Consider the following 12961-nt stretch of genomic DNA (forward strand, 5'->3'; position numbering starts at 1 on the left):
ATGTATATTATGTGTGCTGTGTGGATGACATGTGGGATACTGAAGTGTGTCTGGATACGCCATGTGTAGCGTGTTAAGGTGTACTGTGTATGACCAAGTTGTGTATGTTGTGTACATGTGTATCAACTATGCCTATCCAATGTTCAGTACGGTGTTGCCACAATTGTGTGTGATGCTCTGTGTATTGCATGTGATTGAGGCAGCTACTGACATTACTGAGATGTGCATAGTCTCACAGCAAACATGCACAGCATGCATTATGCGTAGGTATGTTACATGTACATGGCCTACACCTCACCTATGACATGCACATTTCATTAGCAATATTACATTATAACACACTCACCAGCATGTATCGGCTGCCTTGCTGTCACACCAGAGGGACCTCCAAGAATATGAGACAGTTTGAGAGTGGCCACAACTGTGGCATTGCTACTGTGAGTTTGCTAAACTACAATAGTACAACAGTCAACTTTCACAGGCATACACATTATATTCCAAATATCAGTATTGCACAACACTATGCAACACAACTGCTAAACACACAGTACACATCTCACATATGCATAATCTACCAATACAGGTAACATGCTGGGTGGCTCCGGCCTCCATGATGACACATGTATGTTGCTGTTCCTGTTGTTGGCCAGGAGCCACCACGCTTAGGAGCAACTCCTCCACTCTGGTGAGGGGGGGTGAATGGCTACCCCACCACCTGTGGCAAGCTGTTGTCTATGGATATCAGACGCATGCTGCCGGACATGTCCAATTAAATCACTGCAGTGATGGCATACCTGCTCATATGTCCAATTATGCATGCCTATGTCATTTACCCGACGAACAAGGTCTTGCCACAGTGCAGTCCGCTCATGCTGGTTCTGGCTGGTTCTAGAGAACAGCAGGCTGTAGTGCTGCACCAGGCTGCTGTGTATTTCCTGTTCCTCTGCAGCTGTGTAACACGGGTTTCTACTGTGGGTCATGACCCTGGAAGACAATTAAATAATATGTGTGAGCAAGTCATGTGGCACACAACATTCTAAAGTACAGATATCACTTAACTGCCATAAATAGCATCCGATTGGCTGTCAGAGGATACACAAGTTCAATACCACATATCAGTGCTCAGGCCACAACTAGCTGACAGTGCCTGGCATGCTCTATATATCAAACCATGTTCTGCACAGCAGCAAAGAGAAGCCAGTATGTAAGACAATACACCAGTACATGGCACACTGTATGTGACACAATGTACCACCTAGCAACAGGAGGTATATATCAAGCTAATGCATAAAGAAAGATATCATCCATTGCAATGAATGTAAAGTACAGTTACAGTATTCCCAGTATACCACCCTAGTCGTTGATGCCAAACCCCTGCCTAACATATGTGCACAGTTGTTAATATAGGTGGCATAGTGCTGTACTAGACTATACATGTTGCTAGATACACATGTATACCCTGTAGCATGCATATGATTGAGGGCATGGTACAGGCATAATTACACACACATCAGACATACATATAACACACAAATTATGGCAACCCAGATGATCTTTACCTGTGTACCATACAGTACTGTGTGTCACTACTTACAAAACCTTATGCCTGAGGTATGTAATCTGTGAGGACTACAGGGAACACACAGAACAGTGTTTCCAAGCAATGTGAACATACACCATACTGTGCTGTTTAGGTCTACAGCTTCAGGTAGTATTACAGTTCATACGGGAGTTGGATTCACCAGCTGTACCACTCACTAAGCATACATGTATTGCTTTAGCCTACAATGGGACATCACAGTCGACAGCAAGGGACTTCGTCACACTGTATGCCATACTACTCTTTCTGCCTAGCAATAGCATACACATCTTTTGCTGGGATCACAGCTTGGACACAAACTACCATGACAGAAAAAAATTCACACTAAGCTATCACACCTTTACAGACCTTGCACACATTCACCAACGCATTCACCATCACACTCAGTCAACCTCACATAGCAAGTATTGCATTAAGTACATGTGTGTGTGCATCGTGTCATAGGTAGGTAAAACGTTATTGGCCCTAGGGCCTAGAGCAGCCTAGCCATACGCTACCCTGGCCTTGGACACACATGTAATTTAATTTCACTTGCCCCTGTCAACCAGAGCCACAGAGGTGATTCCTGGTGTATATTTCCTATCTCACAACCAATCATCAGGAGTATTTATGATAACTGCTAATGAGGAGCTTTGTTTCCTATTGATAGATGGTTTGTTCCAGAGTATGGCATGTCTCTGAGATAGGAATCTATCCCTCCAGCATGTGCTGTTTAGTGAGCTGACAAGGTTTAGGGCCCTAGAGCGTGTAGCTCGGAGGGATTGTAATATGTTTACATGGAGGATGTCCAACAGCTATGGGTGTGACATAGCTCTGTATGTTAGGCAGAAGTCACCTCTGCGTAGGCGGTATGCGACACAGTATAGCTGTGGTTTGAGTCGGTCTGCATAGGGCATCTATTTGAGGACGGTATTACACTTTGTGAGGTATGTCTGTGGCCTTTCCAGTTGCTGTAGTTGTCATGTGAGGTACTACAACATGTGGCATTGTACTCTATAATGGGTTTTAAGTGTGATGAGCAGAGGGGAACACTGACCTATATTTCCCTAGATGACACACCTTTTGTGATGACGTGTACCACGTAGACAGATTACATGACTAGTGTGGCACTGTGATTATCAAAGGGGAGGCTACTGTCCACCTGTGTCCCATGTTCCCTTATCACACCTTCGGTGTTAGGTAGACTACCACCTATGTGGTAGTTAATGGGTACAGTGTTTTGGCAAGAAGGGATGGCACTGCAGTGTCAACACTGAGCTTCAGTCCATGCCTTGGTCACCAGGCACCTGTCGCAGTAAGTATGACCCCGTCTCTCTCTCTCTCTCTCTCTCTCTCTATATATATATATATATATATATATATATATATATATATATATATATAGATATATATCTATATGTATATATTTCTTTCTCTCTCTCTCTATATATATATATATATATATATATATATATATGTATATATACACACACACACACACACACACACACACACACACATACAAACATATAAACATCCATTGCTGTACATATAGGCACATATACAGTCCACTTTTCATGGTGGGAATATCAATTATGTGACAGTTGTGAGATATACAGTTATGTAATAATATCGCACAGTGTTGTGCAGAATGCATTTAAGGTGTCCTCAGCCCATGTAGCTTTATCAGGCCTCACTGGCTGCAACACTGCAAAACTGACAAATCATACCCACAGCATTTAACCAACACATGTCATATACCAGCACTGCATGCTGTTTTCTTTGCCACACAATACAACCTACATAGAAATATGCACATAACAACCTTCAACAACATATATATATATCCACCCTTCACAAACAGTTGCAGTATGTCCCTTGCCCTATGCACATGTACAGATACATATAGATACGTACTGCTGCCACATATGGATGATTCACAGTATGTAGAGTACTCTTCAAAAACATCTACTACATGCCAGCAAATACATATGTGTTACATACCTTTCCTTTGTATTTCTCTGCTCCGTCTGTTTTTAAAGTAATTATATATTTTTTTAGGGGGGTTTCTCTGTCTGTTGATGTTGCTCTTTCTTTTTCTGTGTCTGTCTGTTTCTGTCTCTTTGTCTTTGTCTGTGTCTCTGTCTCTCTCTGTTGTTGCAATGATATTATTGCATGTGTGGACAGCAAGTACAGCCTGCTTTTCTAGGTATCTGCACATGTGCATGTGATGGCCTCTGCACCAATTGGTGCCCACCATTTAGTAATTGCATGCAGCCTGCTGTGTGGTAATTGCAGTACTCACTGTCATAGCAGCCCACTGCTATAAAATGCTAAGTTAGGTAGGCGTAGCCCTTTCAGCTTTCCAAAGTGGGGCTCATGCTTGTTTGATGTGGACACCGTTGTGTCAGTCAGAAGGTTGGTATACTTCTTATATCTGAAGCTAGGGTTGTAGCCAGTGATTTGCATGTTGTACTCAAACCTGAATGTTGCTGCTTCCAGTAGACACTTGTCAGTGTAGAATTTTACTCACCCCTCCAAATGCTAACACAAGATACATGGGAGTATGTACTTTCTTTTCTAATTAGACAATTAATTGCCATACAAAAGTAGTTATTGCAATGTATTCTTCTGGCACATGAACTGTTTGTGAACTACTATACTGTAAATATTAATTGACTCACTTCTGAACAGTTTGTGTTTTTTTTGTGTTGACATTAGCACAGGCTGCTCAAGACAACTGGACAGATTTCAGTACTGAGTATGCCTAGCTACATCTTTGGTAGAACCTGAATACACAGGTATTTTGTACTCTTAGGTAGGGGTGCAGAAGTACAGAGAGCATTATTTATTATTGTGTGAGGCTTATCTTGCTGAACATACAGGGTTGCTGTGTACCTGTTGGTGTATCAAGGCAAGTAGTCTGTCTGCGTAGCTCCCACCTGTGGACATATCCAGATGGTAGCCAGAGGTTAGCCTATTATTCTTTGTCTGTGCACCACACCGGTCTTTTCAGCAGTGGAACAATGGCATTGTCACAGTTGGTTGCTACCAGTACATGGCTACATCCTTTGATATTTCTGTGTTGTACTCCTACATAAAGGCATGCTTGTGGAACTCCTTCCAAAGCTATTTGCAGAGTGTGTAACAGCAGAAAAGCTGATATGACTGTGTGTTTCTGCCTCTGCCAGGCCTCTGATATACTCAGGTATATATTTGAACTGCCTCAGGAAAAGGTAGATATAAGTGAGGTACACCTGTAATATATTACAGACATTAAGCTGAGACTGTGAGAGAATCAGAGCATATGTATTAATACACCTTTTCTGATGTGCAAGCAGTGTCTACTCTTACTTATTGACATTATTCATTAAGTGTAATTCACCACTCTTCTGCCTAACGTCTGTACTTTTCAGAGGGATTCAGAGGGACACAGCTAACATTTGTTTACGAATCAGGGACATCCCTGAAAAGCAGTCACAGTTGGGAAGTATGGCCTCTGCCCTATTCAAATATGCCAGTGTTTATCCTGCTCCGATACTGTGTGGGGTTTGTAAAGTGCTACTGTAACATTATTTCCTGCTAGAATGGCTGGTTCTCTTTTCACAGTCATGTCATGCAATTCCACAACAACTGCTGGTAAAGATCCACAGAACAAGATTTGTGTTTTGGCATTCCTCTTTTCCCTTTACATTCACTCATTGTAATGCATGATGTATTTATTACAGCACCAAGTTGTTGTATGTCTTCTGTGGCTTAGTGGTACTTCATGCAGTGTAGTGTGTCCAAGGTCCGGGGTTCGAGACTGACAGAGGTGTTTTAATTTGCTGCTCAGCACAACAAGGGCCCTGCCATGCAGAGTGACTAAAGCACTTTTAAGCAGTTGTAAGCGGGTTTGCTCGAGTTTGTGCGACGCTTAGCGATGCTTAGCTAAGCGCATACAAGCGCACACTCACACACCCCCACCTACTACTGCTTAAAAGTGCATACTCCTGCTAACCCCCACGCTAATTTCTTTGAAAGAAAAGAAAATGGGGAGATAGGAAAGTGGTGAAAAAAGGGGCACAAAGAGGGAAAGACAGTAGGGAAACCAGCTCGGGATGTGTAGGATGGGTGTAGGGAAGGTCCATAGCTGCCCATTTCTTTACCAGCAACAGCTGTGCATCATATGTTAGAAATTTGGAGTGAAATTTGAAACCTTCCACCCCTGAGAGAGGGGTGAGGACAACAAAGTATGTTGTACTGCCAATTATAATTATTAGTTTACATGTCCAACGGACATGTGTGCGAAATGGACAGCTATGTATGAGGCGTGATTTTTTTGCGGGAGCAGATTGCCCTTTTTTTTTTTCAGGTGAGAGTGGAATGTGGGGCAGGGGAAGTAAGTATGTTGTGGGAGGTAGGTTGGGGAGGTAAACAGACAAGACAAACAAGATGCATACAGGGGCGGAATATGACACATGGGGTGGGTGAACACAATTGATGGGGAAGGATGTTTGGAAATCGCAAGCCCATGAGCCCACAAATGGTAACAGTGGAACTGAGATCCCCACCCATGGGCAGTCACCACTGCACCTTCACAGCCCAGAGGGTGGCTGTGCTGGGGGCTGTGTAGGAGGGGCAGGCTCACCCATGAGTCGCGCCACTCTTGCCTCGAGCTGGCATAGCTCCCTTCGGAGGGTGACAGGTAGCCCTTCTCTGCCCACGCTTGCACGGGGGGGGGGCGAGCCCCATCCCCTGCAGCGCTTCCACCCAAAGATGGCACAGGACCAATGGAGGAGGGGGGCCCGGGCTGGGCACCGGACCTGCTGGTGCCAGGTGCAATCGCCAGCTGAGGAGGGACAGGTGGGTCCGCTGGGACCGGCCTTCCCATACGTTCTGTATTTAGGTGTATTTAATGACAACATAGACAACAGCATTCCAAATTAGTTGTAACAGCATGCAGTAATATTCCCATTAACCCAACACACCAGGGTTACAACAGTTGAACAACAAGCATAACACATGCATATATTGAATGACAGTGCACATTCCAACAGCATGCAGGAATGATTGGTGACAACAGGCCACCAAGATTGTGGTGTTTGAACAGGGCACATGCATCAAAGTAAATGCAAATATTTATAGAACAATAGGACATATGTCCCAACAAATGTTTTGAGATTACACATACCCATTGAGGTGTGGAATTCCATTGTTTATGCACATACAGTAGGGTGTAAAAAGATACCTCCATTAACATCTTATATGTACTTATAGTTTACACTACATTCCTATTGACTGCAGGTGTATATCCCCTATATGTATTATTACACTAGGCAACATGCATTAGGTTGTGTAATGGGTTTGGCTAGTTCATTATATACCTGACCTATATCTGACATACTAACTGTCCAGGATGCAGATGTTACTGCTACGTATTTATTTATTTTAGTTATATTTATATATCTACATATCTGGATGTGTTCACGTGACATTTTCAGTTATATTTCTACAGCCCCTTACATTTCTAGCAGCACACTCACATTTCTGGGGAACACATTTAACAAGCTACTTGTCTGCCAGATTTACCTATGCATGCCAGCCATTAACCAACTGTTGAGGACTGTATATATGCTTCACAGCTACTGACACTCCCTTCATCCACTTTATATGGGACTGGCCAACTGTGGGTTGACAGTGCTTACTACAACAGTGCTATTTAGATAATGCAAGAGTACAACAACATTTCAAAGTAAATGACATGGACACACTCCAGGTATTATATCTTTATTAATTACACTACACACTTTTCTAGAGGCTCTCTCATTTATTTGGTATTACAGTGCATGCAGAAGACTTATTCAAGATGTATTATACCTTTATTAATAGGTTACAACACTCTTTTTCAGGCTCACTCACTTATTTTATATAACAGTACATGCAGAGATATTATTCAGCACTTATTTTACCTTTATTAATGGGTTACAACACCCTTTTTCTGTCTCTCTCACTTATTTTATATAACAGTACAAGCAGAGGAATTATTCAGGGCATTTTATGCCTTTATTATTGTGCTACAACACTTTTTTTCAGGCTCTCTCACTTATTTTATATAACAATACATGCAGAATAATTACTAACCTGCCTGGTGGTGCAGCCTTAGCAGCCTATCTGCATAGGCTTGCTGATTCGCAGCACGGACACCTGCAGCTGTGAAGTAAATGAAGGGATATTGAGACATACCTATCCATTATATAGACTACAATAGCATTTCTTACATACTTCATTCCATGGCTACCTACTCAGTAGTGGGGCATATTGACTGTCACGGGCCTCCTGTATCCATCGGTTCAGTAGGTCCTGCTTCCATCTCTTCAGGTCTGCATGGTGGTGACGGACCTGCTCACCAGTCCGAGGGACGCCTGTGGCACTGGTGAGATCATGAGCTAACCGGTTTCAACCCTCTGCTTTGTACTCCGTCCCTTGGAACTGACCCTGCAGGAGTCTTGACTCATGATGGTGGACTAGGAGCCAAACCATGTATTTTGACTCCTCAATGCCCCACCGTTGCGCTCTAAAGTGAGTACCATCTCCAGCACCTGCCATTCTGACTGCAAATGGGAGCTACAATCAGTTATGGTGAGTATTCCCACCTATGGAGCTTAAATATGCCTAATTTCCTGCACTTATTTGTGATTGGCCATTTTTGAAAATTCTCAGCTAACAGCAAACCTGCTTAGCAATGGTTAAACTTCCATTTATAAGTATATGTATGTTAACAGTGCATGTTTATGCTCAGCTGTCATGGCTTAGTGGTTCTGTACTTTGATTATGATGCACAGTATCCCGCATTCGAAGCCTGTCATTGCTTTTTATTTTACTACTGGCCTGACCGGCTAGGAGGTGTGTCTATGTTTAACCGACTTTGGACTACTTTGCCCAACGTTGCTCTACATTGCCCGATGTTGCACTAGTTGGCAAGGTGCGCAGCTTCACGCAAACATGTTTTGTATGCGTGAGTTGGCGTGATGCGCAGCTACGCGCAAAGCCATTGTGCTAGTTAAAGCAGTGCTCAGCTATGGGCAGTTGTTCTTAAATGTGCTTAATACTGGTAAACGTTGCTTAGCAGTGCTTCACATTGCTTAAGATAGGTTACTTATGCATTCACTAGTATGCATGACCATTTCACCTTCTTATATATATTTAAAATATCGTTCACTACTACATAGGCCATTTCAATGCATTTTAATAACATTTAAAAGGTAAATGTCAGGAATTATTTATATGCACAGATTTCCTACTGAAAATGGAAAGGGGAGTGGTGGGACTCGAACCGGGAATGCCTCCTCTTTGTGCGAAGGCTCTACCACTACGCTATTGCTATTTGGCTTAATTTGCATATTAGTAGTTTATTATCCTCTTCAATGTCTAAACTGCTTACTGTAGCTAAGCAATGGGCACACCCACGCACACACACACGCAAATACGAGCAGCTATTTCAGGAATAATAAAAAAAAATGTTTTACATTTTATTTAATTTTTACAGGGGTTTTCAATGTGGGGGAGTGTAGTGTTGGGGGTATACACATTTGAGCAGACTCGCTCATATCTGCTGACATTTGCAGATTTAGGCACTTGCAGGGGCATGGATATTGGGACTGCTTGGCAGTCTGACACGCCCCCTGCACTCCTACATGGTCCGTGTTAGCCTTAGAGTTGAGTCAGCACACCCTCATGAATATGCATGGCGTGCTGACGTCATGCTCTTAGGCGGCCGTTTCTGAGTAAGACTTAGTTAGTCTTACATGGAGGATTACTGAATCCCCCCCCAGTATCAATGAAAGCTGCTGTGAACCTGACAAATGCTTGAACTGGGATAGTGAGTACAGCAGCAAAATTTGATACTGACTCTGAAGACAGAGTAAAGTAAGAATACCCATTTATAATGATTCACTGCAGTAATACTTCTTTTGGACAACTTTTAGGATGGTTATCTCATTCAGCTGTACTTTCTACAGTACTTTTTTCATTTAGTAATTTGATGTTTTTCTCATTAGAAAATTAGAAGAATGAAGAGTTTAGCATTTTACTCGTATAATAAATATTTATTTATTGTTTATTTTCCTCCATGCACTTTCAGTCATTGCCTGATTGCTTTAAAACTACTAGAATATACTTGAACCTACAAGTTTTGTAACATATATTCATTGTTTCCAAACTCTCTGTCTACAAGTTCAAAATAAAGTGTGTGGCAAGAAGTTAGTTAACATCTGAACACTTGGTGCAGTTATATGTCACCCCCAGGTCCAAACATGCAGTATCTGACAACTACACATATACGGTTCTGCCCATATGATATCTGCAGACTATTGTGCCTTCAACCTTCGTATACTGTTCTGCAGTCTCCAACAGAGGGTGACTGTGCACTGTGGTACTCCACACCAGCCTGAGCAGTCTTTCTTGCATTTAGTCCAGCATCATGGACTCTGTTCATGCATCTAGGTGACTGCCATTATATATAAATGTCCTGCATCTACACCAGTGGAGTTGCTAAGTGTATTTGTTTCCTGACTGGTTAAACCAGGAAAGCATTTATACTATTAAATTATAGTCAATGGGCAAAATTTCTTGCCTGTTTTCAAATAAATGCTTATATTTATGTATGTATGTATGTACGTATTTAAGTATTTATTGGTTAACTGGGTTAGTGAACTGATCTGCAGAACTTCAGACCTTTTTCAGTCATGACCTTGATCAGTTAGACAGTTACAGTTTATATAACACATAGTACAAAAATGCTATATAGTGTATAAGGAAATAAGCAGCTTCAAGTACAGAGCAAGTGATTGAAAGACATATACTTATACTACATCATAGTTTCAGTTGTACATAAATACAAGAGTAGTACAGGTTGCACTTACATTTTATATGATTGCATAACAGCCCACTTGATTACAAAATATAACTTGTGCTTGTATATGTTATTACATGCTATTTAGTTAACATGGGTCATAGCAAGTGCCCTTGTATTCTGTAGCTAGTTACTGTAGCAATTTCCTTTTGAATATTTTTAGGTTAATAAGTTGTGGCATTGATCTCCTTGCTGCTGGAGATAGCTTAGAGAAGGCTTGTTCTTCTACTGCTTTCTTAAATGCGGGTATTACTAGAATAACAGCATTATCTGAATTTCTTCTTAGCGGGTAAGTGAATTATGTCTGCTTGTGTTGGTGACAGTATGAGCGGCTGAGTAATGTACATGTCATGTAATGTAATAAGAGAGTTTCTGCTACAGTAAAAGGTAGTCAGTTTGCATTACTTAAAGCCGACTGGTAGCTAAGTCAGTTGGTATCCTGAGCATTCACCAGACTGGTGCCCTACTCCAAGGTAAAAAAAAATATTCTTCCAGAGATTGGGACCAAAAAAAAAAGGAAACGAAAATGAAAAGCTCTAAACTGTAATAGCAAGATTTTGCAAGCTTCTTGCTGCAGACTGATAAACACTTTCATTTAAGCAGCCACCATATCAGGCGTGGCTGCTTAAATGAATCCTGGTACTGCTCATGCCAGTTTGGCAGTTCTTAAACATTGCTGATCATCCTAATAGTATGCAATTGAGGCAGCCATCCCCTTTACCCCACCATAGTTAGGGTACTGACTTAAAGTAATACATTGTGTTGTCTGGGATTATCTAGGAAGATGGAAACACAGATTGTATTAGTCATTACTTGGAATGTATATGTGTTTGCTGTCAATTGTAAAATAATGATAGGTAGGCACTATTCAGTTATAGGCATCAGTATATTTGAATTGCTAAAGCCTTTTTAGCTTCTAGGGGCAGTAGTTAAGGCTATTTAAGTTGTGCAAGGGCAAGACATGTAATGTACTGTGTATAAGGTGAGAGAATTACTTGTCTGCTATGATACCCAGTTGTCTGTCCTATGTTAACACTGGCAGGAGTGTCTGTAATATTAAGGAATGGATTATTTTTCATCTTTTGTTGAGAGCCGTGTAACACTGAGGTAGTCTTTTTGCTGTTAATGACTAAATCCATTTGTATTCAACCAGCTGCAAATGCATGTAGTTTTTCTTGGAGAACACTGAGTTTTGTAATGCCAGAATAATGATTTGTGTTTGTATACACAGTATATTTACTTGTTTGCACTTTATGTATTGCAGGATGCAGGATGTAATAAAACTTCTTTAAAAACTACAGCTTGGCTGCTACATTGTTTACTCTTCATGTTTTATGTGTCTTAAACTAAGTTCAAGAAAGTTTTGAAAAGAGTCATTTTCATGATTTTTTTTTAGATGTTGAATAACAGCAAATCAGCCATTTCTTACAAGTGGGATAGAATTGTCGACTGTCATATAATGGAAGTGCAGCCCCATAGTGGAACTATTGGTAATGTATTTTAGCCTTACTAAGCCCACTTTTTCAGAAATTCTGTTTTTTATACTGTTTTAAGGTTATCATGCTAGTTCTTTTCATCAGTCACACCTCTCCACTACACAAGCTTGCTGCTCATAGGTGTCATTGTCTTATTGTAACTGGGAACAATCTGATCCTACAGAGTGTTATTAGCAACTGAGATTAACAAGCCTTATTCAAAGTTCAGAACTGCTGTTACTGATCACTGTGCCAAAGGAGCCTACAGACACTGGATAATGGCTGTGAATTTCTCTGTGAGCTTTCAAAGGATAAAAATTGCTGTCTGTTGTGTGCTAGCTTTTCTGTCCAGATAAAAGCTGAATTGATTTTGCCGAACTTGAAACATATTAACTAACAAGCACTATAACTACTGAGTGACACTTGTTTGCAAACTAGGTGCAAATGCACTGGCCAACAGAACCTTTCATGTACAACCTGGGACAACTGGCAGTAAAAGTAAGAATGCCAATAGAAAAAGAAATACACTGTTCAGAGATGCATACAATACAATCATCACACTACACAATAAAAATTAAAAACAAAATCTGGGGGATACACATTAGCAATGTAAGGCAAGTCTAAATGGTAGATAAACAGTTATTAAGAAATATATGAGAGTCTGTATGTGTGTATGTAAATATGGATGTGTGTATTTACAGACATATGTGACACCCGTGCACTGGCTCAGTAATCAAGGAGCCTCAATCCTCACCACTAACACCAGTGAGGTGCACCCGTATAGGGAAAGGATAATAAATACACACACAGCAGAGTACAATTTCTCTTAAGAGCACACAGAGATCACAGACAGTCTGGTGCTGGTTTCTCCCTTTCTCTCCAAGTCCCCAGTAAGACTCCCCACTGGCACAGCTATAGGGTCCAGATCTCAGCCTAGTGGGCATGCTAAAACCTCCAGCACCAGTGCTTCGTGTCCCTGCCCAAGTAGCTGACACACACACACATACACACACA

The 12961-nt window shown here is 41.4% G+C and overlaps 1 protein-coding gene across 1 annotated transcript in view; it reads left to right on the forward strand.

Annotated features, from left to right (window-relative positions):
* The window catches only part of DLEC1 (DLEC1 cilia and flagella associated protein), a 2498134-nt gene that overhangs the window by 933918 nt on the left and 1551255 nt on the right, over positions 1-12961 (forward strand). The window contains exon 17 of the mRNA XM_044067561.1: positions 11869-11962. Within this exon, the coding sequence (XP_043923496.1) occupies positions 11869-11962 (94 nt within the window). The remainder of the gene's footprint in view (positions 1-11868; positions 11963-12961) is intronic.

The sequence above is a fragment of the Protopterus annectens genome, chromosome 3.part1 (assembly GCF_019279795.1).
Source record: "Protopterus annectens isolate FY-2018-M chromosome 3.part1, PAN1.0, whole genome shotgun sequence".
Classification (NCBI taxonomy): Eukaryota; Metazoa; Chordata; order Ceratodontiformes; family Protopteridae; genus Protopterus; species Protopterus annectens.